General features: G+C 37.1%; 1 protein-coding gene across 1 annotated transcript in view; it reads right to left on the bottom strand.

The window, feature by feature from the left end:
- The window catches only part of HNF4G (hepatocyte nuclear factor 4 gamma), a 42,005-nt gene extending 17,687 nt beyond the window's left edge, over positions 1-24,318 (bottom strand). Inside the window, exons 1-4 of the mRNA XM_052788460.1 lie at positions 24,215-24,318; positions 6,172-6,340; positions 4,472-4,566; positions 772-878 (exon numbers count right to left, since the gene is read on the bottom strand). Coding sequence (XP_052644420.1) covers positions 772-878; positions 4,472-4,566; positions 6,172-6,317 — 348 coding nt within the window. The 5' untranslated portion in view covers positions 6,318-6,340; positions 24,215-24,318. The remainder of the gene's footprint in view (positions 1-771; positions 879-4,471; positions 4,567-6,171; positions 6,341-24,214) is intronic.
- Positions 24,319-24,966: the final 648 nt, after the last annotated feature.

Below are 24,966 nucleotides of genomic sequence, written 5' to 3'. Positions count from 1 at the left end.
TCCTGCATCAATTCTTTACAGACAGTTCCACCCTAAGAGAGATGCTGATAAAGGATGAGATTACAAAACATTTGGGGATGTATAAATCAGTCAGCATGAAATCATAAAGGTGGCAGTTAAATTCTAAGTAAGTTAGCAAGAGGTGCAAGAATGCAGAATCAATGACCATGATTTATCTGAGGTGCAGAAAAGGACTGGAGACTGTTCCATTCAGCAATTGATTGGATAGGGGAAAAAAAAAAAAAAAGAAAATGAAGTTCAGATGAGACAAAGAAAATTTAAAAGCGAGATGTGAATAGACTCTGCAGTTGGAACACTTCTGTTTGCCTTATTTATAATGTCTAAGGATATTAAAAATGGGATTTTCAAAAGAATGTAAGGAAATGAGTGTCCACATCCCTTTGCATGTAATGGCTTTGGACAATTTTTTCCCTAATGTTTCATGGGAAAGCCGGCCTCAAGGATAGATAGATGCCACCAGCTGCCTGAGACAGCAACTGATTTAAAAGCAGTAAGAACCATAAAGCTTTATTAAGAAAGGTGCCTAGGACATATTGTCCTGGACAAAGTAGAATTTTTTTTACTGACTTTGCTTTAAGAATGTATTCTATTACTGGTTCTTTCATTGGGAAGAGGAAGCTGGGTGCATTTCAGAAGTAGAAAAAAGTAATCTCAATAACTCTATTTAATACAGTAAGAAACTGAAAAGTATTTAACTTTAGAAAAAATAGTCTTAAAGTCATCAAATAAATTTGTGGTAGATCTCAGTACCTGACGGGAGAGTGCCTCAGCTTGTGACAACGTGCTAATAGAGGGAATGTTGCAGCCATCAAAAGTGTTTCTTCTTGTACTTATCCTGTCCCGTTCATTTTGTACAGCTGGAAAACAATAATCATCTCATTTATTGACTTGTAGACATTGCAACACAATATCATTTCAGAAGTTTACTAGATAACTATAAGAATCAAAAGGTATGACATTTAAAAAAGAGCCTGTGCTTTTAGCTCTGAGTAATGAGGAAGGATGACAATACATGTTTATGGTCTTTATCTGTATGCTATTTGTAAAAACTATATATAACTACTTGTAGATAGATACTGAATGATCAGCATTTTTGTGACTGGCTTTATTACAGTAAAACCTCTTTCCTCCTTTGAACTTGAACACATGCTGTCGTTTTGTTATTTTAACCAATTTAATAAGTGAGGCTTTATGATAGTGGTAGAAATGGACATCTCCAGACTGCTGAACAGGTCAAGACGTACAGCACCACCACTGACAAAATGTCTGTCAGAGGAAGTCTGAAAGCCCTACTCCTGCTCTCCTGTGAGAAACCCTGGAACAGGAATGAATCACGAACTTAATCCACTAGTAAGATAATTTTGAAACTTAAATCTTATGCTCCTTCTCAGTGACATTGCACTCCTAGCCAGTTTACAGAACATTAAGTTAAAAAAAAAACAAAACAAACAAAAAACAGGAAAAATGTTTCAGGCCAGTAAGTTTTGTCTCATGGGGTCCAAAAGAAGGCAGGTGAAAGGGCTTTGGATAAGGAATCCTTAATCAGCACATGTAAGGCTTATGAAGCAAGAAGGCTTACTTTTGAATTGAAGGAAGAAGAAAAAATAAAACTATCAATCAGATTTTTCTAAAACCTAGATCATGTCCAAGGTTAGGCCAAGGAGAAAAGAAAAAAAAAAGAATTGTGCTGATCAAAATCTTTTTATTGCACAACGAATCTCATCATCTTTTAAGAGTAGCAGCTTTATTTCCAAAGATATGTTTGCTATTTTGTGGGAAACAATCTGCATTACAGAATTTAGGAGTAGTACCAAAGGCTTCAATAAAAAAACCAAAATATTCTATACACTGAATAGTTTTCAGGGTTTATCTGAACAATGCACATAGTTTATTCCAGAGGTGTACTAACTTTTTGCCAAGGACACCCACTGATGGGCCTTTTATTAAGGTCACAGTAAGAAATGTTGTGCAGTGATAAACACAAAGTGCTAAATGTTCATGTAGACAGAAAACAAAAAATATAACCTTTTTTAAAAGAATGGAGAAAAACCCACTGAATCTCAGCAGCTTAAGAGCTACATAGATAATTAAAATAAGGTCAGTGCTGATTAGTATTAGAAAAATATTAAGCTATTCTGACAATTGCTAGTGAAAGTCACTGGTGGAACACTTTGAGAATCATAGGAAAACGCTTCAATTTTCTCCTGCATATGCATAATTTTGGATTATTAGACTGGATTGTCTGTCTTGCTAAACCCTTTTTGTCAGCTCAGGCTAAAATTGCCTAAAACAGGACTCCATGAGAAAGGGGGAATAGTTGCTCAAAGAGGGCTTGTATAGGTTTTACCAGCTGAAGCCTTTCTCACCTTCACCCTAAAGAAAAGAAAACTATTTGCTAGAAACAAGCTGAGAAACTATCATATAGACTATGCTACACTTACGCTATGAGACATCCCCTGATGGTGTAGAGAGGTATATAACAACACACAAGCAGTGAAATGTACAGTTCAGTGTTTTGAATTATTTTAGCACTGGGAAGCCTTGAATAAACATGGCTCGGACACAATGAAAAATCAAAGTTTTATAGGTAGTGGGATCAGAGGAGGCACAGTGGTGTAAATTAGGTTAAAACTTCCATGCAGGATATATCTTCACTTCATAAACATGAGTCAGCAGCGTGCCTCATGGTGAGGTCAGCTAGGCATGCACTGGGCTGCATTAGAATCTTGAGGGAAGTGAGTATTTGTCCATTTTGGGCTCCCCAGTGCATGAAAGATGCTGGAAAACTGGGCAGTGTCCAGCGGAGGGCTGTGGAGATGTAACCCACAAGACGCACATGGTGAAACAGAGAGAGGCATCTTTGTTTATGTGGAAAAAAGACGACCAAGGTGGAGGTGGAGGTCTTAATTTCAGTAGTTTACAGAAAATGGAGCCAGATTCTTCTCAGATGCACAGTGAAAGGCCAAGAGGCAATGGACACTACCCTAACTGCAGTAAGACACATTCCAATTAGTTATAAGGAAAAAACTCTTCCCAATGAGGGTGGTCAAGCACTGGAAGAAGTTGCTGAGAGAGGTTGTGGAACGTCCCCTCGCAGGGACTGTATAAACCTGGCTGGACAGGGTCCCAAGCAACCTGACTGAACCTAGAAGTTAGCCTTGCTTTAAATGGGCGCCTGGACTCAATGACTTCCAGATGTCCCTTCTAAGCTAAACTATTCTTTAATTCCAGGTTTTGAAAGTCTGTGAAGCTCTGCCTTTTGCAAAACTTTTAGGGCTGCTGTGGACACACAGGTCTTCCCTTTTCTTCACGTCAGATTGATAATACGTATACCATATGTTACTGATTTTAATGGCTCAAATTCCAAAAGGCTAAACTGTGTTCAAGGAGATGCGCAAGAATTAGCAAACCGATTTCATACATACACAGTGTAACACTATTTAGAATATCCCCATCCAGCTGCAAGGAGAAAATCATACCTCATACCAAAACTTGATCACTTGCAAAGCAGTACTATAGTATAGATATATAAGAGCATAAAGAAACAGCTTCTTAGGAAAGTTACAGCACAGGAGAACTGTGCACATCACGTTGCAGACTGGCCTTCAGGCAGATACACCATGCTCCAAACAAAACAGGCAGCAAAGTTTGTGATGAACCATTTCTGAGTGCTTATTTGAACCACATCAGGATGTCTTTTGCCTCTACATCGTAATTGCCAGTGAAGCAACAGCCCCAACAACCCAACACAAAATCCTCTGATATTCCCACTGCCTTTCTTTCCCTATTGCTCTGCCCCTGTGGTTGTCTGGTCCCTCCGCTTTGACAGAAGGATCATTGTGACACCCATGCTCCTTCAGGTCTGTCAGATGTGTAAGTAACAATCTACCCATATTAAGCCCTAATAAGATTAGAATTTTTTTTAATTAATGTGGACACTCCACTGAGAGCTACCACTACTGTTCCCGCCACTATTTTGTTCAACTTCACACTCCCTCCTCTGGCTTCAAACATTTAAATTTAAGGGAAGTACCAGTAAATTGTCACTGTCGTTACTTAGACAGGGTAGAAACAAAGTCCCAGATAGAGATTTTATGACTCAAATTTGGTAAAAATTAAAATTAAAATCTCACACTTTGAACTCTTCCAGGATATGGATCAACACTTAGAAATCAACGAATTTTGGTGCCAGGATTCATGGATTAAACAGTTGCAAAGTCACTCTAAGCCCACAGATTTGCTAATGCTCCAAGTGTTAGAACTGCTTACCCACCTGAAAATTAGATGATGCATATTTCACCTCAATATAAAAGCATTTCTCCATCATGAAGGCATTATAGCAGACTTTCCACTGAATTATTCTGCTGGAGTTTTTTAGAATTTTTATTATATTTTAAAACTAATTCAGATTATTTCTCTCTGTATATCAAATAATAAATTACTCCATTACCTTCTTTTTTCATTCCTGCTCGAAAACACTTTTTTAAACGACAATATCTGCATTGGTTCCTTTTGTCCTTGTCAACAACACATTGCCGGTTGAATCTATCAGAGACAAGAAAAGGTAAATGTATAAAGCATTAATAAAGCAGCACCCTGATTATGAAAAAGAAAACCAGCTAATCCAGCCTGTCAGAATAAAGTCTATGACCACCGGGTTTCTTCTGTTGTTTTGACTTTTTTTTTAATTAATCAGTCTTGAGAGGTGTTTCACACCTGCCTGGTTTGCAGGAAAATATGTGTGTGTATGGACACATCTATGCATTGGAATGGGCAAGTGTGGAAAATTTCGGAGTTATGTGCATCATTTACACCTCAGTTTGTTTGTGAGGTACGTCAGTAACTGGCTGCATCAAGTGGCAGTGGGGGAAAAAAAGAAGAAAAGCTACAAATAGAAAAAGGAAAGGACAATCGAGGAAAATGCCAACTGCCACTGGCATGGAGCAGCCCTTAGCTGCACAACCAATACCCTTGACTGGCCAAGTTTACTCCTTCTGGGAGACAGCAATGAACAAGCTACATGTTGTACCATTACAGATGACAACTTAAGCAGGAAATGGGAGGAAAATTTTCTAACAACAAAATGAAATAAAGACATGAGGAAACACACAGACTGTGACACTAAAAGAAGGCTTACCCAAGCTCTCATGCACATCTATCAGGGTGCCTAAGGGGAATGTATGAGCCATCCCCCACTCTCCCTGTTTGCTTCTGCCTTTTTGCTGTGCATGTGTTAGATTAATAGATCTATGTTTTGCAGACCTCTTCTTGAAATCACTTGTATCAGTTCGTGTCACACCACTTAGGGGTATGTCTATGCTATATCACTGTGGTATGTCTATAAGGGAGAGATTTCCTTGTAAGAGTATTAAGCAACCAAGGAGGATCATAACAAACAACATTTTCAGTAACAAGCCATTCTTACAAAAAGTTTTCTCCTTTAGTGATTTGTCTAAGCTCACAGAGGTTTCCATATATTCTGTGCACTGCTTAAAACTGACATTTTATATACTTGTGCATGCACAGAGCAATTCGTCAAACACGGTGCACAGACCTGCAGTGTGATAATCTGGGCAGCCAGATATCCGGAAATTAGCAGATTGCCATTCAGACTGACGGGGGGGAAATGGTCACTCAAGAGCAGTGTGTCACCCAAAGTGGGAAGATGTGCAGATGTGCTTGTACAGGCCTTAAAATAAGACTCATAAATCTTAGACTTTCTATTCAGAAACTGCCTTCATAAGATAAAAAATTGAAAAGAATTTTTAGAAAACAGTTAAGAAATACACCTTTTATATTACCAGTGAAAATATGAGAATTTTTCCTTTTTTTTTTTTTTCAGGCGATGACCTCTGTAATCATAAATAAAAGAGTGAAACAGCTCGAGTGGTGTAATGATATCAACAATATCAACAGACATCTGGAATGTAGTATCTGGAATGTGTAATAACAAGTAGTCTTGAATAAAATACATTTTTTCCAATCATAAGAATATACCACGAACTACATGCTCATCAAAAATGCTGGTTAGAATTCCTTAAGAAAAAGCTGAAAATACCCTGACATAGTTCTGAAAAGCCTGAAAAGGTCTGAATGTAATTTTTGCTTAAATTCATTAATTTAGTGCCACTAGATGAACTTTTGAAATACCTGCATGTATAGACATGATTCTTCCGTATACTGCGTCTAAAGAATCCCTTGCATCCATCACAGCTGGAAGCACCATAATGTTTTCCAGTCGCTCGGTCTCCACATATTGCACAGAGACTACTGACCCCATTGTCAGCAGCGTTCATGTTGACAGCTTCTCCTGAACTGTCTGAGGAGAGGCAAGAACAACATACGTAATTATGGACAAGACTTTCAACAACCACCCCTTGAACAATCTGTACTTAAATGGAGGCTTTTTTCTGGCCTTTTCTCTTTTAATTGCCACTTACTACTTATATAACATGGTGTATGTGATTACACCTGTTTCTTATTCAGATGAACACTTTCAAAGTCATAGAGATGTTAACAGAATTTATGAAGTTCGCAACAACAAATAGTTTTATTCTAAAGTCTTTCCAGCTGAAAGGGGTTAAAAATTTAAGTGTATAATTACATATACATTCTTACTAACATGAAGAGGAACTTTGGCACAAAGCAATGTTGCCTAGTCAGCTGGCAAAGTTCTCCTATATCAGTCTCATAGGAGCTGGCAATAACTGGCAACTATCATACAAAGATACAACTGCATACGTGACATTAAAAAAAAAAAAGACAAGTCAGTTTTTGCACAATATTTAATGAAAAAAAATGCGTGCTAAGAGGACTATCTAAGTGTTATTTCCTTGAACATATTTTCCAAAGGAACATTGGTGCAGACTTTACTTGCACAAAAGAATATTAGCTATGTGGTTAACAATTAGTCACTGAATATGGTAAACAATACTGAAGAAATTAACTCGAAATCAAAACAGACATATTTATTCTTCTTTGAGTCACAATGTTTAACAGACATGTTCAAAGAAATAATTGCAAAATAGCTTTTCTGTTATGCTTCTGGTTTTACGAAAGGAAGGCTGTTTGCAATATGCCCTAAACATTTGTAGTTGTTCAGTCAGGAAGAGGAAAGAATGCCACATTAATTAGTTATTCAAACATGCATTCAAAAGTCAAGTACATGTGTTCATGAACAGTGGACAGGTTGAAACGTAAAACTGTTAATATTGATACATATTGTTATTCATATTCTACTAGATCCAACCAAAATGTATTACACAAATATATTTTAAAATTTTCATTGTGTCCCAAAAAGCTTACAATTTAAAGAGTTCTTTAGACAAAGTGAGAAGAAGCAATACTTTTTTCTGTTTTACAGAGACATAATTGATAGGAATTATACTAAAACCTGATTAAATACAAATGGAATCTTAAGAGTAAAAATTCAGTTCTGTAAAGATTTTATTTTAAAACTAAGTCTGTCATGACTGGAAAATTATTTTTAAAAATGGGTTACAGAATTACTTCAGCTAGAAAAATAAAAAAACTTTCTTTTGGAGTTTTGTAATTTTGCATCACAGTGATACAATAGAATAATTATACCCACAATATCTAATGATGTAATATTTCATAGCAATATAAGTTTTTTATATACATAAGGATATACTTATTTTCTTTGGTATTATTCTGAAACAAAATGTCTGGGAAATTGACCTGATTTTGCAAAATTCTTTGATTTCCAGAGAACTGCATAATCTGCCTGAATGTGTCTTGTTAAACTTCTCTGAATGTTTCTGATTAATTTACACAGCTAGAAAAGACACATAGGAAGGTTCATAAGAGGCAGCTTTCAGTTCCAGACTAGCACTGTAGCTACAAGGCAATGTTTTTATAAATTCTATAAGAAAGTACTTAGGCTAAACTCAAAGCAAACTCTAAACAGAAAAAGGCTACACCTAATAACTAATAATTATCAAACTAATCACTTACAGTGAATAATTTAACTAGCTCTATCACCAACACAGCATAATCTCCCTAATCTGTTTTCCCGTTTTATGTAACATTAACAGATCTGAAAGGGTGCTATTCAGCAAAAAAACAAATGACCAATGAAATCACCCATATTAGAATAAAAAGCAGAGAAATCATCTAAAAGTTACATAATCATTGTTGGTATCTTCAAAATCACTTAGGGCATAAAGGTCTGTTTTTTCTTCCTAAATCAATAACCAAATCTACCTTTCTGTTTACTAAGCTTGCTGTAAAGTAACATCAGAAATTCAGATAAAACTTCAAGCCCAACAATAAAAACTAACTTAGGTTCTATATGGCAGGGATATGTGGAAATGCAGGTGCTAAGTATTTTTCCTGCAAATCACTAAATATTTGTTCTGCCTTTTAAAATTACAATAGATCTATGAATTATACTTTATGATACAATAAAACAATTTTTAAAGTATATTAGAAGATTTGGAAAGCCATTTTAGAGTAGCGTAATTTGACTGATACTTTTCTTCACTTTAATAGACTGAGATTTCCCTTTTTTTTTTTGGTCAGTACTCAATGATGGCAGAATAAAATGGTGTGCTTCCTATTTCAAGCGTAACTTATTGATACAATTTCTCAAAATTTATTGCATTAAAAATTCCACCTAAAGTTAAAATGTTACATTAACCAAATGCAAATAGTTTTTCTCAGCTAAGAAAGCTGATACGATTTTTTTAAAAAATCACTCCATTTCATATATACACATACCTAGAAAGGCTAGATTAACATTCAAATAAATAAAATATTAGTCCAACAATTAGAAACTAAGAATCAAGAAACAGTAGCTAATTTTTTTCACAAGCCTCTGGATAATTTTGTCCTGTCCTTCCCAATGTTATATACAAAATATACTTTCATGTCCAAACTGTCAATACTAGTTATTCATTTGTCTTACAGTAAATAAAACAACTGCTGAATACACCATTTTCTTCCTTTGATTAACTGACTGGTGACAGTACAGTTCAGTTACTTTATTACATATAACCTCTCTTTTATTTTCCTTAATGTTAAAGAATTATAAGGTTATTAATTTAGAGTTAGTGATGAAGTGTAAAAGAGCAGATTTGTAGTTTCAAAACAACCCCCAAATGCTCCATTAATAAGACATTTAGCTAAAACTTCATAGCATTACGAAACTTCACTTTTTCTGTTAACTGGCTTGATTTTGCATCACGGAGCAGAACTCACCATTGCCATTATACAGAATCTGCATAGTTTCAAACTCCAGTGCCGTATACGCCGGATCTAAAACTTCACTGTAGTTTGCCATTTCCATGTCTAGCATTGGTTCTGAGAGCCTCATCATTGAATGCAAAACCAGTGAAAAAGCTGCTCAAATGCACAACCTTCCCATTCTGTTTCACAGTGACTGATAATCCAAAGTTAACTATAACTCTGTCACTTACGTGCTGCAATGGGAGGAGCTGGAAAACTGCTTCTGCATGCTATATTCTACCTGTTTGGTTTTTTTTCTTTTATGATACAGTGCAACCCTGCTGATAATCTTGGAATGCTTTATGGAATAACCTTATCAGGAGTTGTACTGGTTCCAGTTCTTGAGTGAACCCAAGGACATGCAGGAAGTTTCCTCTCTCCTATGCCCTGCTACCCGTTTTGTTGTCAATGTCTGGTATAAACAGTCCTAAACAAAGTTCTCTGGTTGTTCTGTGTAAAGAGACTGTAGGTTCATATGCCGTTTTGTTCTCTCTCTTCAGAACAATAAGGAAGTGTGATATGATTACAGACTATCCTCATACCCAAAACATCCATCATCATATTTTAAAAGACAGCTGCAAAACCTCCCATTTTTACAACTGTTGGCATTCTTTAACAGCGGCAAAGAGCTTAACCAAGGCCTCAAGCAACACAAGCTCTGCAGCAAGGCCAGTTTATAGATCCCCTCCATCACACACTGTGTTGCTGCGATGGCCCTAGGCAGTGGACTTTGCACGCTCTCAGAGGGTGGCTTCCTGCTCTAACTCTTCTTCATACAAGATGTGATGGCAGCATGTTGTTTTCAAGCACCAGATGCACAGGGAAAAAACATCATTCACCTTCACTGAAAAGAAGAATTTCTGGGTAGGGCCACTCCTCATCGGTTGGTACACATGGCCTGTACAAACCCACCTAAATCCCTCCCGGTAAAGCTGCTTGAATCTGTGCAAAAGATAGCTGAATTTCACTTGCTAATCAGGTGCTTTTAAATGTTGGATAGCAGAATTTCAAATGTTATTACTTTTCAATAAATTCTATACAGAAAACTACCCTTTACACTGCTGCACAACAGTTACATTAAAGATTACATATGTTGGAAAACTGCCCGGTTTACTTTTAATTAACAAGAGCCAGTAACTATATATACAACATTTAAATGCTTATTTGAATGGAAGGAGTGCCTGCAGTTGCTGTTCAGTAAAAGGAGCTGCAAAATGGCACCATAAAACAACTCTTTGATTAAAAAAATAAAAGGAAAGCAACTGATGACACACAAGCTACCAATGAAGAAGGAAAATTTACAGGAAAAGACCTAGAAAAAAAGCCTTTCAAAATTCATCCTTCTAATTTCCAATTCCCCAGTGTTACCCGAGAGGCACAAATTATCCTGTCTCCTTGTGGACACACAGATGCAGTCTCAGGCCAGTTCTCCTCCTGACTGCAGTGGAGTCCAGTGACATAATTATGACAACAGGATTCTTGTATAAGTCACTGAGCTATCCCCAAACTGAAGAGCATTTACGATCCTGTTACTGCTTGCACAAATTCTCCACAGATTTTGGAAGGTCTTCACAGGGGCTGTCCTTTTCAGCCTACTGCTATTCCTTTTCCTTTAAACCACTCATCTATTATTATATTCAATGAGATATCAAAAAACTGCAAAAGTTACTACCTAAAAAAGGGCAAACCTATAATGTTTTGCCTTCATATAAATAGCATGTTTATTAACAACCACTGTATACTTCCTATACACTACAGAAGACAAATAATATATGGGAATTTTATAAGATATTTAAGTTTATGACTGAAAAGTTAGAAAATTTCATGCTTACAATCTTGGAAGAAATTCTACTCAGAAAGTATCATTTCACAGTACTGGAAGTGTATAAAGTTTCACTGTCTTTAACCATAGCTAATATTGTGTTCTTTTTCTTAAAGAAGCATATTAAATTAAGAGCGATGAAAAGCTATTTGTTGACAGCCCATAATCGTTTAGGAAATCACAGTGGTTTCATCACAAGATGGAATAATTTTATACTACCTGACGGCTCAGTTTGAAAAGTTTCTTCAGTAGCAGAATTTGTTGTATTTGCTACAACAATTTGTTGTATTTGTGTAGTATTTGCTACAAAACTAGTTACTAGTTACATGACAAATGATTCATTGCATTAAATATGCTACTTAAAATAATATACAGAGCTTTACATGTTAACTAGAACTATCTTTTGTTCCTTAGTGCATACATTTTGGTAAGATTTTCTATAAATAACCTCTGGCTTCTTCATACCAAAATTGTATTTTGCACAAACACGAACCTATCTAAGACAAGCTGAGTTTTATTTCAAAACTCCAGTCCTGAAAACATTCTGGCATGTGAGTAAATTTAAAATAAGGGGATGAATGTAAGATGGAAGATATCATGTATGACATGATCAAATCCTGCTATTCCCTCTGCTGTTAGCAGAACTTCTTCAGTGCTGCCAAAATAGGCCCCTCAGTGACTACTAAAGAGAGGGAATGAATTGACCCTTCATACTTCTGTCATATAAAAACACATTTCAATTGATTTTTTAATATGGAAAAATGTACACTATAGGAAAGACATTCTTTATACTATTTTTTTCATGTTTTGCTAAGGAAACTTCTTACAGTCAAATCTTTCATTCATAAAAATCTGCTTTCTGGGGAATTTTTGGCATCATGAAGTAGATCATGAACAATTAATCTATACTAAATGACTACTGTAAAATATTAATATGTTTTCTTTCTGCCCTAGGTGGATCCAAACGCAGTCCTGCAATTAGAGCAGCTGAGGAAAGAAGCTAATGATGAACAGCTTTTGGTCCTACGTCAGTCCAAACTTTATAATGTTCACTAGTATTCAGACCCCCACACAGCAGATTTCTCCTCATACTGGACACCTGCACTGTTTTTCAAATTCTGAATGACCTTGCAGCTTGTAGTATGAGATGTTCTTTCAAATTCTAAGTGAAGTCATCTACCACGACAGCCAAGAAATATTACCCTTAGGTAAGCAGAAGTTTTAAAATTGTATAATTAGTCAAACTGTGAAACACTCCTTTGAGATAAGTGATACTGTAAACTGAGTGAGAAATGATTTTTCAAAATAAATTTTGCAGTTATTGTGAAGAAAGAGAAGGCTACACAATAATGGGTTTGTTCATGTGGTTTTGTTGGGTTTTTTCTTTAAATCTGATGACCTCACAATCACATACAGAAAGCATTCCCATCTTATCTCTAAGACTATTAACTCTGTTAATTTTTCAGCTCTCCATATTAAATGTAATTATTCTTTCTGACTGTGGTACAAAATATAACACAAGCTAATAAAATCAAGGTTATTTCCATAAAAGTCTTCCTGAAAATAAAAACAAATCTCAAACTACTATCACTACTGAAAACAGTTTTAGTTTTCTTTTTTCTTTAATAATAGCAATATGTCCTTTTATCGTTCTAGCTTAGTAAGAAATGTGCATCCCCAGAAGAAAATCTTAATTTAAAGGGTTTTTTTTCTTGCTTCCCATGCGTTCTGAGTAAGGAACACATCTTCACGGTATTTCTTGTTTTACGGATACAGTGAGTTCTGGTGGACATACTCAGAAGGCATCCTATTTTTGTCAAGAAGCTGGCATACTTATCCAGTATGTTGATAAAAACGCACATTTTGATATGTCTCTCCTCCCCACATGTGAGACAGGGTACGCAGGGAGTCTGTACTAACCAACCCTAATGAAACCATATGAGCTGAGCCAGAACATCTCCGTACTACGGTAAATTCAGACAGATCTCCAAGCTAGACAGTTTATTTGCCAAAAGCTTTCTACCCAGGAAGCAGTGTGCAAATTTCCACATGCAAGTGGGGAATCTCATCTTTGGCTTACAAAGACACACGCCCGTGTAATACCAGAGACTGAGTGTCCCTCTCCCGTAACACACCCTCAGCGCCAGGGAGAACACTGCCAGTCACCGTCACATCACCTCTGCTGCCACCCACCCCCAAGTATTTCATAAATGGTCCATGAGTAATGACTGGAAATGTTTGCTTGTATTCTAAAAGATATAAAATTATGATTTGTTTGGCATGAAAAGATTTGTAACACTGTAGTATTACTTTATTTCATAGAGATCCCTGGCTTTTTATTTTTTAAATAAAAATGTTAGGATTGGATCAGATCTAAAAAATAGGGATAAAATCTAAATGTGTATTACCAAAATTCTTAGACTTCTTGGAAAATAAATAGCCTTTTCTGCTTAAGACCTAAATACCATGATGAAAACACAGCTACAGTCCTCTACAACTCTAAAACATCACAGCAAGTCTCTTAACATTGTCATGTCTCCCTCCCCCCCAATAAAAAGCTCAAAGCCAAACAAGGACAAAGTTGCCTTTGAGCTGGTTAATGTTAAAGGATTTTTCAGGACAATTTGTGAATCATGACAGTAAATGCACAGCACAACAACTGCTTCCAGTAAGATGATCAAAAGCACCATCTCATATGCACTTCTCAAACCTAGCATCAACTATTGGCTTTACCAAGTAAATTTATGGCACTTAGATGCTTCTGTGCCTTTCCATTTTGCATCTGCCCTTTGACTTTGTCCTGCAAATATAGTGGTTAAATAAAACACTAGAAAAGCAAAGCCAGTACCAGAATTGAATAACAGGTTTTCACAGCACACTTATTAGGCAAGGTGGTAAGATTAGCTGCAACAAATCATGCCAGGTGAAACATAAGTACAAATCTTTGTGGGAAATCTAGGCTAAGCCTGTTTCCATTACACACATTTTTAGACACTTAGACCACCCCAGGCATTCTATAAAAACGAGATTCTTGCACGTATTGAATCTGCCTCTTTTTTCATTTGAACTGGTGATTCATTATGTTGAGCTCCACTGTATCATACAGCAAAAATACATAGCTTTCTTTAATAAGTTATGATGAGGGTTGTTTTTTCTTTTTTTAATTTTGGCATAACAGGGAACAGACCATTATTGCGAGGTCTGAATTGTCTTTATATTTATGCTTCTGGCTTCATAAAGTACCCGTCTTTCGGAACACCCAACTACAACTTCAGCAGCCATGAATATGAATAAACACAGAAAACAAAGAACATGCCTGGCTTCTGACTTGTCAAACACTATGGATCGACCCTATTTAGCAAGTTTTTCAAGTTGGAAATAATCCCAAAATAGTTATGAAGATGTCAGTGAGTAGTCTACATCAGAGTTTCAAAGCTGAGTAAGAGATTTAATACTCCAAATTCTATGAAGTCTAATTTACAATTTTAATCTTGCATCCACTGGAGTATTTGCCCTGTCTGTATTTGGGGGGAAATATCCAAGGAATATGAAAGCTCTAAAATATTTTGAGCCTGAAAAATAATTGCTGCAGGATAATTCTGAAGATAATTTACACTGGCTGAGGATATAGCCCACTTTCAGATCCTCCCTCCTTATTCCAAATATCATTCTCTGCAGCTTGTTCTAAAAGGATAAATGATTTATTCACTTTATATACCATATTATCATTGAGGGGATATGCTACTAGCATAGCAACAGTAATATAATGGTGTCATATGCAAAGGGAAGATGTTACATCCACTACTTCAGGTCAAGGTAAACAAAGCTATTTAGTTTATCTGATTTTATTTATCACTTACACATGCTTACATATATCAGTGAGTGCCTTGGGTAGCATCTCACAAAGTACAAGATACATTCCAGTTTGCAAACCCTTAGCTGTGCGCTCTCTTTAACAGAAACGTGTGTTTTGAGGATGATTCTCATATTGCATTCACCCACAATCTGCACAGATCAAAATTATTAAGATAGTATCTTCTGCAATTTCCAGATGTCCTGTGCTACTTTCTGTCAATGGTTTAGTGAAAACAGTGGTATATCTGTGTATGGTGGTCCTGCAGCTGCACTCTCCAGCCCTTGATTACCTACCAGGTTCACAAAGATTTTTGCTATTGTTATTATTTCACTTCTCTATTATTCTCATGTTGCAATGAATTTCTTCAACCAAGGAGAGCTGTATGCAGGCAGCTAATAACTTAAAAACTTTCTTCTGAGATTTCTCAGTCTTCAACTTAGTATAGGACAGCCTTTCGCCAAATAATACCACTGCTGAAGAGCAGGAAATAGTCCAGGAAAAACCATCTCATAGCCAAGAGGTGATACATGGACCACTGCATATAGGCCACCACCAAATGTCAAGTAGTAGCTGTGCAACTGCACTGATGGAGAGCAGTGTGTCTGGGTGATGGAAGAGTCGAGGCCATGATGGTGTCTGTTAAAGCAGCACATTTCCAAGGGAAGATATAGAGGGATAGCTAATGGTGAAGTGGAAGCCCGATGACAGTCAGTGGAAAAGGAGACTGAGGGGTGACCTCATTGCTCTCTACAGCTTCCTGAGGAGTCTACAGCTTCCTGAGGAGGGAAAGTGGAGATAAAGGGAGGTGCTGATCTCTTCACCCTGGTACGCAGTGACAGGACGCATGGGAATGGTTCAAAGCTGTACCAGAGGAGGTTTAGACTGGACACTAGGAAGCATTTCTTTACCAAGAGGGTTGGTCAAACACTGGAACAGGCTTCCTAGAGAGGTGGTCGATGCCCCAAGACTGTCAGTGTTTAAGAGGCATTTGGACAATGCCCTTAATAACATGCTTTAACTTTTGGCCAGCCCTGACTTGGTCAGGCTGTTGGGCTAGATGATCATTGTAGGACCTTTCCAACTGAAATAGTCTATTCTATTCTATTCTATTCTATTCTATTCTATTCTATTCTATTCTATTCTGTCAGAACACAGTATGCCAGGTACAGGGGTTAGGAGGTAAAGACTGAGGACACAGAGTAGTTATATTCCTTTATCGAGCTGTTCCAGGAGGCTGTCCACAGTAGACTGCAACATATGTAGATATCAAATGTTATGCAGATTTAAAATCTTAGTTTATGTATACATATGTATGTGTATAAGTATGTGTAGATGTATATATGTACACATAGGAATTTATTTTCTGTGTTTTTGTGACAGCTGGATTTGCCTCCTGAATTATCATTGAGTATACCTACAAAAATGGATCTGGCAGGGTGAAGCTCTCCCTCCTACATACTGGGTCCTAGTAATTCTTGACATTGTGTTGTCCATGTGCAGATTCTCTCCATGAGCTAGTAGTAAATCTGTATTTTGCCACTTCAATCCATTTGCTAACCCTATCTGGGGTTAGCAGGCATTATAAGAAAATTGTGCATTTTTATGGGGAGGAAGGATAAAAGATAGGATACTTTTGCTTTTTACATAGCAAAGGATAAGGTTTACTGTCAGGTATGCAAATTACTATTAAGTAGACGTTAGTGTTTAATATTGCTATTTTAATTTAAAAATCTTTAGTTCATTTTATTCTTGAAAACTCAAAATAGCCATGAAGTGTTGCGAGTTTAGAGGGCTTGAAGGATTTTTGTAGCATAGAGTTTTGTGGTGAGATCTGCTCAGTTGCAGTTAAATGACTGGAGTCACTTGTTAGTTATTTCCTTAAATCAGGTAACTTATTATTTTCTGGTACACACAGGAAAATTAATCAGAGACTTGTCCTAGAGAGCAGAATGAAATGAGAAGAAAAGAGGAAAGAGTTAAGGCATAAGATAAAACCAAACCATCGTGATATTGATAAGCAAGACTAAACAGTCTTGTTCAGTCATCCCCAGGTGATTAGTAATTTCTTAATAAGCCTCCTTGGCAGGTTTTTATGCAAACTTGCTCATAAACAATGTTTTATGTAGCCAGTTAGATAAATTTTACTTACAATTTATCATATTTATCTTGAGAAATACCATATAATGAGTTTGGTTTTTTTTTTTTTTTTACAGATAAACACCCTTACCTTTGTCATGCACAATAAACGAGTTCAAAAAAAGGTTAACCAGTATCAAGGCAAGGTTGGTTTGGTTTTTTTTTCAGCTTGCCTAGAATCTTTCTTTTCTGTGTGATGAATTAACTGCAGCAAGTCTTCTAACTTCTATACTCTATCCCCTGCTGAATGAGTTATATATTCTACATAATGTTTCAAAACCAATTCAGTACACTTCTGCCCATGCTAGTGACTATATAACTCTTGGTCCTACGTAAAAGGCTAATTAAATAACTGAATAGTCAGACAAGTCCCATTATTTTCAGTTACTCTGTCTAAAATTAAAATTTTTAACTAGAGTCTAAACTGAGTCATCACATTCTTGTAGAAAGAACTTTGTCAATACACTTGACTTAACTCTTCCAAGACACTAGCATAGTTATGCTTAGCTTGACAACTTCTCTCATTTTTATTGTTACAAAAATCTGTTAATGAGAAGTTCAGAGCATGTTAAAGACTATGAGTTTAAACTGAAAGTACGACAAAGGGACAGAAAATTCAAAATACTAGCTGAATAAAGGAACAACACAAAAGCATAAAGGCGTATATTCTGTTTCAATGATATTTTGGATCAGCTTTTTAAAGTATCAAAATAACTCGATTTTATGCATCAAATAAATATGAAGATTTTTAGAACAGCTCATCTCCTGGGGAGGCATGCATGTAAAATATCCTGATTTTCAAAGGGATACATTTCCCTCTGAGAACAATAATATATGATGGAATTGAATACTGCTGAAAATATAGCTTGTAAAGCATATCAAAACCAACAATCCAAAGCTTCTAAAAATCCTAAATTGGGCCAAGGAAACCATTACACTAGGTCATAAACCAAGAAATTTCACATTAAAATTATTACATTATTTTCCTTAAGAGAACAAAGTCATTCTTGGTTTCAGCAAACATGAAATGACAACAGCACCTCCTTGAAAATTCAAACAACGGGGCTGTCCTAAGAATCAGGTCAGCCCTGGACACTTGGTATCTTTATGGGCAGAGGCATCTGCATTGTAAGTGCAGTAAATTCAGATCCCAGTGCACATAAAACAGAATCCTCTGGAAAACGAGCTTAAGTCTATTCTTTGCTGTACACATACAGAGCCACTCTGCAATTGGCCAGCGGTTATCTCTTGATTTTAACACATGCTAGGTGTGTTCCCAGGTAGGAATAAAACATTAACTACTGTGACTTCTAAAAAATACAGATATATCTGCTCCCAACAGATTTTTTAACAGTGATTTTAAAAAGCTCAAAATCAGTAAAAGTCCCTTTTAAAAGCTGATGATAAATATTAGAAGAATAAGGTGGTCTACATGTCTCTGATTAATAAAGCCACAATACTGATCAAGCTGAGCAGGAAAAAATTCACTGGCATGGAAACTATGAGAGAAGCAGTCCTGCAAAGTTGTGCTTAGTCTCTATCTTAAGAGCAGGTAAGAGGAAACTTTGAGAAATACTCGTAGGTGAAGTTACGAGTAAAAATACAATGCAAATCATCAAGATACAATCTGAAAAGTTATGTGCAGCTGCAATAATGTAGGTTACATGATCAGGTCTACCTTAAATATTATAGATAACAGCTGCGTCTGAGTGGGTTTTCTGGACATCAGCAATATTCATGTGGCCATATTCCTTGCTTTTAATGTATTCATGTAGGTAGTCTCCAACACTTTATCTGAGAACTTTGCAGTCAGTAACATTATTTCCGTATCTGTGAGAGAGGGACAAACTATATTCCCCTTTTTATGAACAGAGAACTGAGGCAAAGGATAACTAAAGACAGTGTTTATGACACTTGAGTCCACGTGTCTACAATAGTCATCTGCATGCAAACTAGATACCTAACTCCCTTTGTATACAATGATCAGAAACAGGAACATCGAAACAGATTCATCAAAACTATCCTTAACAGTAGGTTGAACTGAATCACCCCTCAAAACACCTATTTATTCCTACAGGCTGTCTAACCAAAGTGCTCACACAAATGTAAGACACCTAGAGTTAGGTGAGGTGAATCTGTGCAAATGACTCCCCAAAATCTGAGAAGGGAGCTGAAAGTGGAGACCCTGTATGGAGACCCACCTCCTGCACTACCCACCCAAGCACCTTCTCAAAACTTAAAGTATATCATATAGCCCACCTGCTACAGGTTATGAATGCCAGAAAAAAACATCCTTTGTCACATTTTAAAACAAATTCAAATATTGTTATACTCCTAGTTCACATAATGAATGTTTGCTCCAACTTAAGATATGTTTCAGAGGGCCTGAGCTTCAGGAAGAGAGTCAGGCAATTTAACAAGAATGGCCATGTGTGCAATCATAAATGACAGACACTATACCAAGTGAGGATTAACAGAATCAGACCCAAGTATCTCTGTGTTTGATAAAAATGGAGATATATGTAATATAATCCAAAAATAAGCTAGGTGAAGAACGTTCCCCATAACAGAATGCAACAAAGCAAATGTTAAGTTACTGTACCTAAATGTGGGACAGCTGTCCTGCATGGTCTTGCTTGCAGTCCTGATTTGCCAATGTGTACCCAAAATCCCGGTGACTGCGGGACAGACCTCTGTAATTTTCTTTGGAAGGTTCACCAAGCACACAGGCTCAGAGCCTAGCTGATACCTCCTCTGGCCTGGGGAACCACAAATACAAGGCATGCGGAGGACACAGGTCACGTCCCCACCTTGCTGGGACACTATTCAGGTGCATCTCCTGGGGCCAGGACTGTGATGTGCTTACCCCACAGCGTAGATACAGCTGCAGGAACAGTTTTCCACTCAAAGTTAAGCTGCCTTATCAATGCTACACTCTACACTGAAAAAAAGGAGAAATCACAACTAATCTGTTAAATTTCTCTCAGGAGACACACAAAAGTTGTTGCACTCCAAGGTTTTGGTGATTTTTCAAAACAATGCACTAAAGATATACATATTTTCATCTGATTAAGGAGAAAAAGCAGCTGTGAACTGTACTCTTTACTGATTAAATGCCCTGACAACACCTAAAACTGATTCATCTGCCAGATACCATTGCTTTAATTAGACACATGAGAAAACATCTAAGGTGACAGTCCACTTTTGATCAGTAAGTTCTGTAAATACATCAGCATTAGCATTTGAATACCCCTAGCTGATTTGTGAGAATGGCACGGGAAGTTATCCTGTGAAAACTTAGTCTTTCAACTTCCAAAAAGAAGCAAAATCACAGTAGAAAAGAATGTCCCAATCAGAAAGAACTGCAAAACAAATTTGTTTAGGAATCAGGAAGGCTGAGTCAGTAGTGGTGGTGTGCAAGGAAACAAAGATGATTTCACTTCGACAGGTGATGAAAAGGTCACTACTGGGTGTATCCTAACCATATATGTTAAGGTTTTATTACAGATACAACGAATTAGTGATTTGAAAACTTTCAGAATCTGCAGGTGAGTGGGAAAAATAGGAGTAACAGGATTTTCTTTTTTAGGTGATGTAAGGTCTAGAGTTGGACACACTGTAGTAGCGACAACATAATCGCTCCACCAAAGAGAATATCAACATTGGCTGTTTGAAGTAGATACCCTGCTTGATCTAATAAGGATGCAACTTCTTGCTAAAATTTGGCCTTGCCTGGGCATTTGACTAAGTACAACTAAAACACTGAAACTTCTCTGCTACGCCTTTTTTTGAGATATAATAAATGTTAGGGATAGGAAACATGATAGATATTTCTAATTGAAGATTGATGTGACTTGTCTTATTTGATCTGCATAGCATTCTTGGGGAAAAAAAAAAGAAGGAAAACTACAGCACTGGTGTCTACTATTGTCTTGGAAGGAACAGTTAAAAAAAAAAATCTGAAATCCAACTGTTCCTAGGGAGTGTGGCAGAAATAATTACTTTGGGACCCCAAAGTCTTCAGAATCATTGACTCCTAAAAAGACATGAAGGCACAGCCTTTGTTGTAAGGAGTTTTATTTTACATAAATGAAGTTGTATTTTTCATTTGTTAGGAGAGAAAAACAAAGAGAAGACTCAGACATGAAACAGGACACCAGGTTCTTTGCTAATTTCCAAGACTGAAGAGAATTAAAATGACTAAAGTAGTATTGTAGCAGATTGCTGTGCTATATTGTTTTGAAAAAGAAAAAGAAAAAATAATTAAAAAAAATATTAATGTCTTGATGTTATTTCCTGAAGGGGATCTGAAAATAAAATTCAGTCAAGAAAGAGGAGATACAGAAGTGAACTAAAAGGCGAGGCATTTGTATGACACCCAATAATCAGTTTTAGGAGTCCAAAAGGAGGAACTATATGAAATACCACTATGGGTGTGAGGAATCCTGAATACATTCTTAATCCTTAATTTCAAGGACCTCAGGAGATCATCAAGTTCAACTTTCTCCTCAATGCTGGTCAGACCAGGTTGCTAAGGGCTTTATCCAGCCATATCTTGAAATACTTTGAAGGATGAAGACTGCCCAACCTCTCTGGGCACCCTCTTCCTCCACTGGACCTGGTCTCCACTGGTCCTCAGAGGGGGGATTTTTCTCCTTACATCCGGTCTGAAATTCTCCTCTTTCAACTTATGTCCATAGTCTCCTGTCCTCCCACCTGCACCATAGTGAAAAGCCTGGCTCCATCTTCTCACAAACCGCCTTGAGGTACCAGAGGCTGCTGTGAGGCCCCCTCCCCCAAAGCCATCTCATCTCCAGGCTGAAACAGCTCTGGTCTGTTAGCTTCTCCTCAACCGGACAGGTGGTCCAGACCCTGACCATCTTGGTGGCCCTCCACTGAACTTCCTCCAGTTTATCCATGTCTTTCCTGGATGAAAGAAGAGGGTTGGGCGGGGGGGGGAAGGGGCAAAACTGGATGCAGAATTTAGATAACATCTAGCAAATGCTGAGTAAAAGGGAATAATCACTTCCCTCGATCCTGCTAATACAGCCCAGGATGCTATTGGACCTCTGTTCCCGGGACACACTGCTGGCTCAGTCTCTGCTCACTGTCTACCAAGACCTCTTGGTTCTTCTCAGCAGAGCTCTCTCCAGCCAGTCCCTTACTTCTCCCCCAATACAGGATTGTTCCCCAATTGTCCTCCAATTTCTCAATTCTCAGTTCAATTTTTATTCTCTAAGAATCACAATACCTTTTCAGCCTCCCCTGGCTACATTACTACAGCATTCCCTATTTTTTAGATGTATACATTAATTAAGTTACCATCATGGACTTGGTTTGAAGATTGACTCAGCTGTCTCAAATAGTTTTAATTAAAATACTGCCGTATCTGTTCACTCAGAGTAACAAGTCAGCCAGTCGCTTCTACCAGTGCTTCTGGACACATTTCATAGAGCCAGCAGAACTCATCTACACCTCCTGCTATCTGTCATTCATTTGACATGAATGGCATTTCTGCTTCCATCTGCACAAGGGAGGGAGTTAAAAGCTGCCATTACAGCTGGAATTAAGGAGCACTAATGGCCTGCCAGCCATGTTCACGGCATGAGAATGTAGATCTTACAGAAGGAGACTAAAAGGAGTTGGTTTGCCCTTCTCAAGGAAGTGAAAAGTGAGAGGGAGTTTTTTCTACAAATAAATCATGCACAGTAAACATCATAGGGGAAAAAAATCATTTAGACAATAAAACAATGCTGCCATAATAACAAAGACATAAATTTGAGGCTGGCAAGTGGAAAGCTTCTAAACATGGCAGGGTCGCGGCACTGTAACAAACCTCCACTTAAGTGGTAGAGGTGAGGAACCTAACTGGTTTTAAGACATGGAGAGAAATTTATGAAAAGTATTATATGGGTTGGTGACATCAGCCATGTTGATGACTTGGGAGATCTCTTCTAGTCTTACGTTGCTGAACATTTGCATCATGAATATTTTTTTTTTTTAAAGTGGTCAGTGAACAATATCAAGTGTGTTATCCTAATTATGAATTAAACAAATATAAATGACAGAAAGTTAACCTTAGTGTGATAAGCAATGCTGTGACTGCAGCTGATACATAATTAACAACTGCTGCAAATGATGTTATCCATCTAATTTGCCCAGACTGGAGTAGCATTATTCTTAGGCATGTTTAGCAAGTTCTGTGGTAATGTGCACTTGAGTGAAGTGCTCTTTACTAATGTGTTCAAATTCACAAAGCTGTTATTAGAATTGCAAATAAGATATACACCAGCATCATTTTCTCTGCCCATCATTTTCTCTTCTTTGGAACTATGCTTGACAGAAAATCAAATTGTAACAAGTTCAAAGGATGTTTGCACAAATTGAGCAAAAGTGGCGTTATATAATTAAACAGGGAAAATGTGCAAAAAATCATCGTGATGAACCAAGTGGGACTGAATTCAAAACATGTGAGTTGCTGCTGAGTAGGAAGGAACAAGAACCATGGAGTCCACTGGGGGACAGAGGGAAACGTTCACGGTAGAATTCACTTAATAAAGTGGAAAGGGGAAAAATATTTTTTGAAGTGTTGTGTATTTAAGGCCCAGAACTGAAGAATATCTGATCAGTCAAAGTCTAATGAAATCAGTAGAAAAAATCATCACCTTTCAAGGACTGGGTCTTCAAGGTCAATACATGTGGGAGTTGCAAAGTCCTTAATTAGCTGATTAAAGCATTCCAATTAAAAAAACAAAGAAGAAACTAGTGGTTCACAGGTGTTCTGTTCATCTTTCCCAGAAGGATATTGGAAAATCTGGACAACTGGAGAAACTAATAAGATATGCTGAGGGAGCAATTGCCTGATAAGGAGCACACACAGCCTTGGGTGAACAACATAATGATATTACTTAGCAAAAATCTTTGGGGTGTGCACACCTTCCACCAACCTACCACCAATTTCTCTGTTTTCATAGGTATTTATGTGGCTTTCAGGAGCACATGATCTTTCCAATAGTTGCGTCTCCGAATGTTCATCATTTTTTCTGAGAGTGGCATGTTGAAATAGGACAGCTAATGATACAGTCTCCAGCAAGCAAGGAGGTTAGTGAATCATGCAGCAAAACTTTACTTACATTCAAAAAAGAAAACAACAGAGTACAGAAGCTTCAGTTCTCCACATACAGATGAGGGAAGGCTGGTTTCCTAGGCCGTGTTTCCATCCTCACCTCTAGGTAATACCTGCAGCCAATACGAGTAAAATAAATGCTAAGCTACCTGCAATGCAAACCAACTATGCTCCTAAAGAAAATTCTTATTTGGATTATAAAGGTTGAGAATACAGTGCTTTCACTCAAGGTACAAAGGCATTTCTGAAGATTAAGGAAACTTCACGAAAATGCTTAAGTCATCAGACAATGTTGATGCCAGATTTTCTTCCACGTAGAATAAAAAAGCATAGAATTTATACAATGTCTTGAAATACTATCTGGAAGGATTACATATAGGGAATAAGAGACAAAACGGTTTTTAAGACTGTGGAACTGTTGACATAGAAGCGTATGAATAAAAGATTCTCTGCTCTTTGGATGACTCTAATGTTAGGTACTGGGTAAACTACATAGTAAAACAGGATTTGTAGTAGAAAAGCCTGAAAGAAAAATAAGTTTAATTTAACAATGTGGAGAGGGTTTCAAGAATGATGAAGGCATGAAGGAAACGAAGGGACATTTTGTAGTAACCTTGAGAACTACTTTACAACTCTCGCAGCCTCGCTGACTTTTCTTGGGTGAACTGCACTTTTAAATGCTAAGCTTTAGCTGGGCAGTCACTATCTTTTCTTTTGGTTTATGTATATTTATGTCAATACTACCTATTAATTTTATAC

The sequence above is a fragment of the Harpia harpyja genome, chromosome 5 (assembly GCF_026419915.1).
Source record: "Harpia harpyja isolate bHarHar1 chromosome 5, bHarHar1 primary haplotype, whole genome shotgun sequence".
NCBI lineage: Eukaryota > Metazoa > Chordata > Aves > Accipitriformes > Accipitridae > Harpia > Harpia harpyja.
The sequence above is the reverse complement of the archived record's forward strand: the minus strand, read 5'-3'. Positions and strand labels throughout refer to the sequence as shown.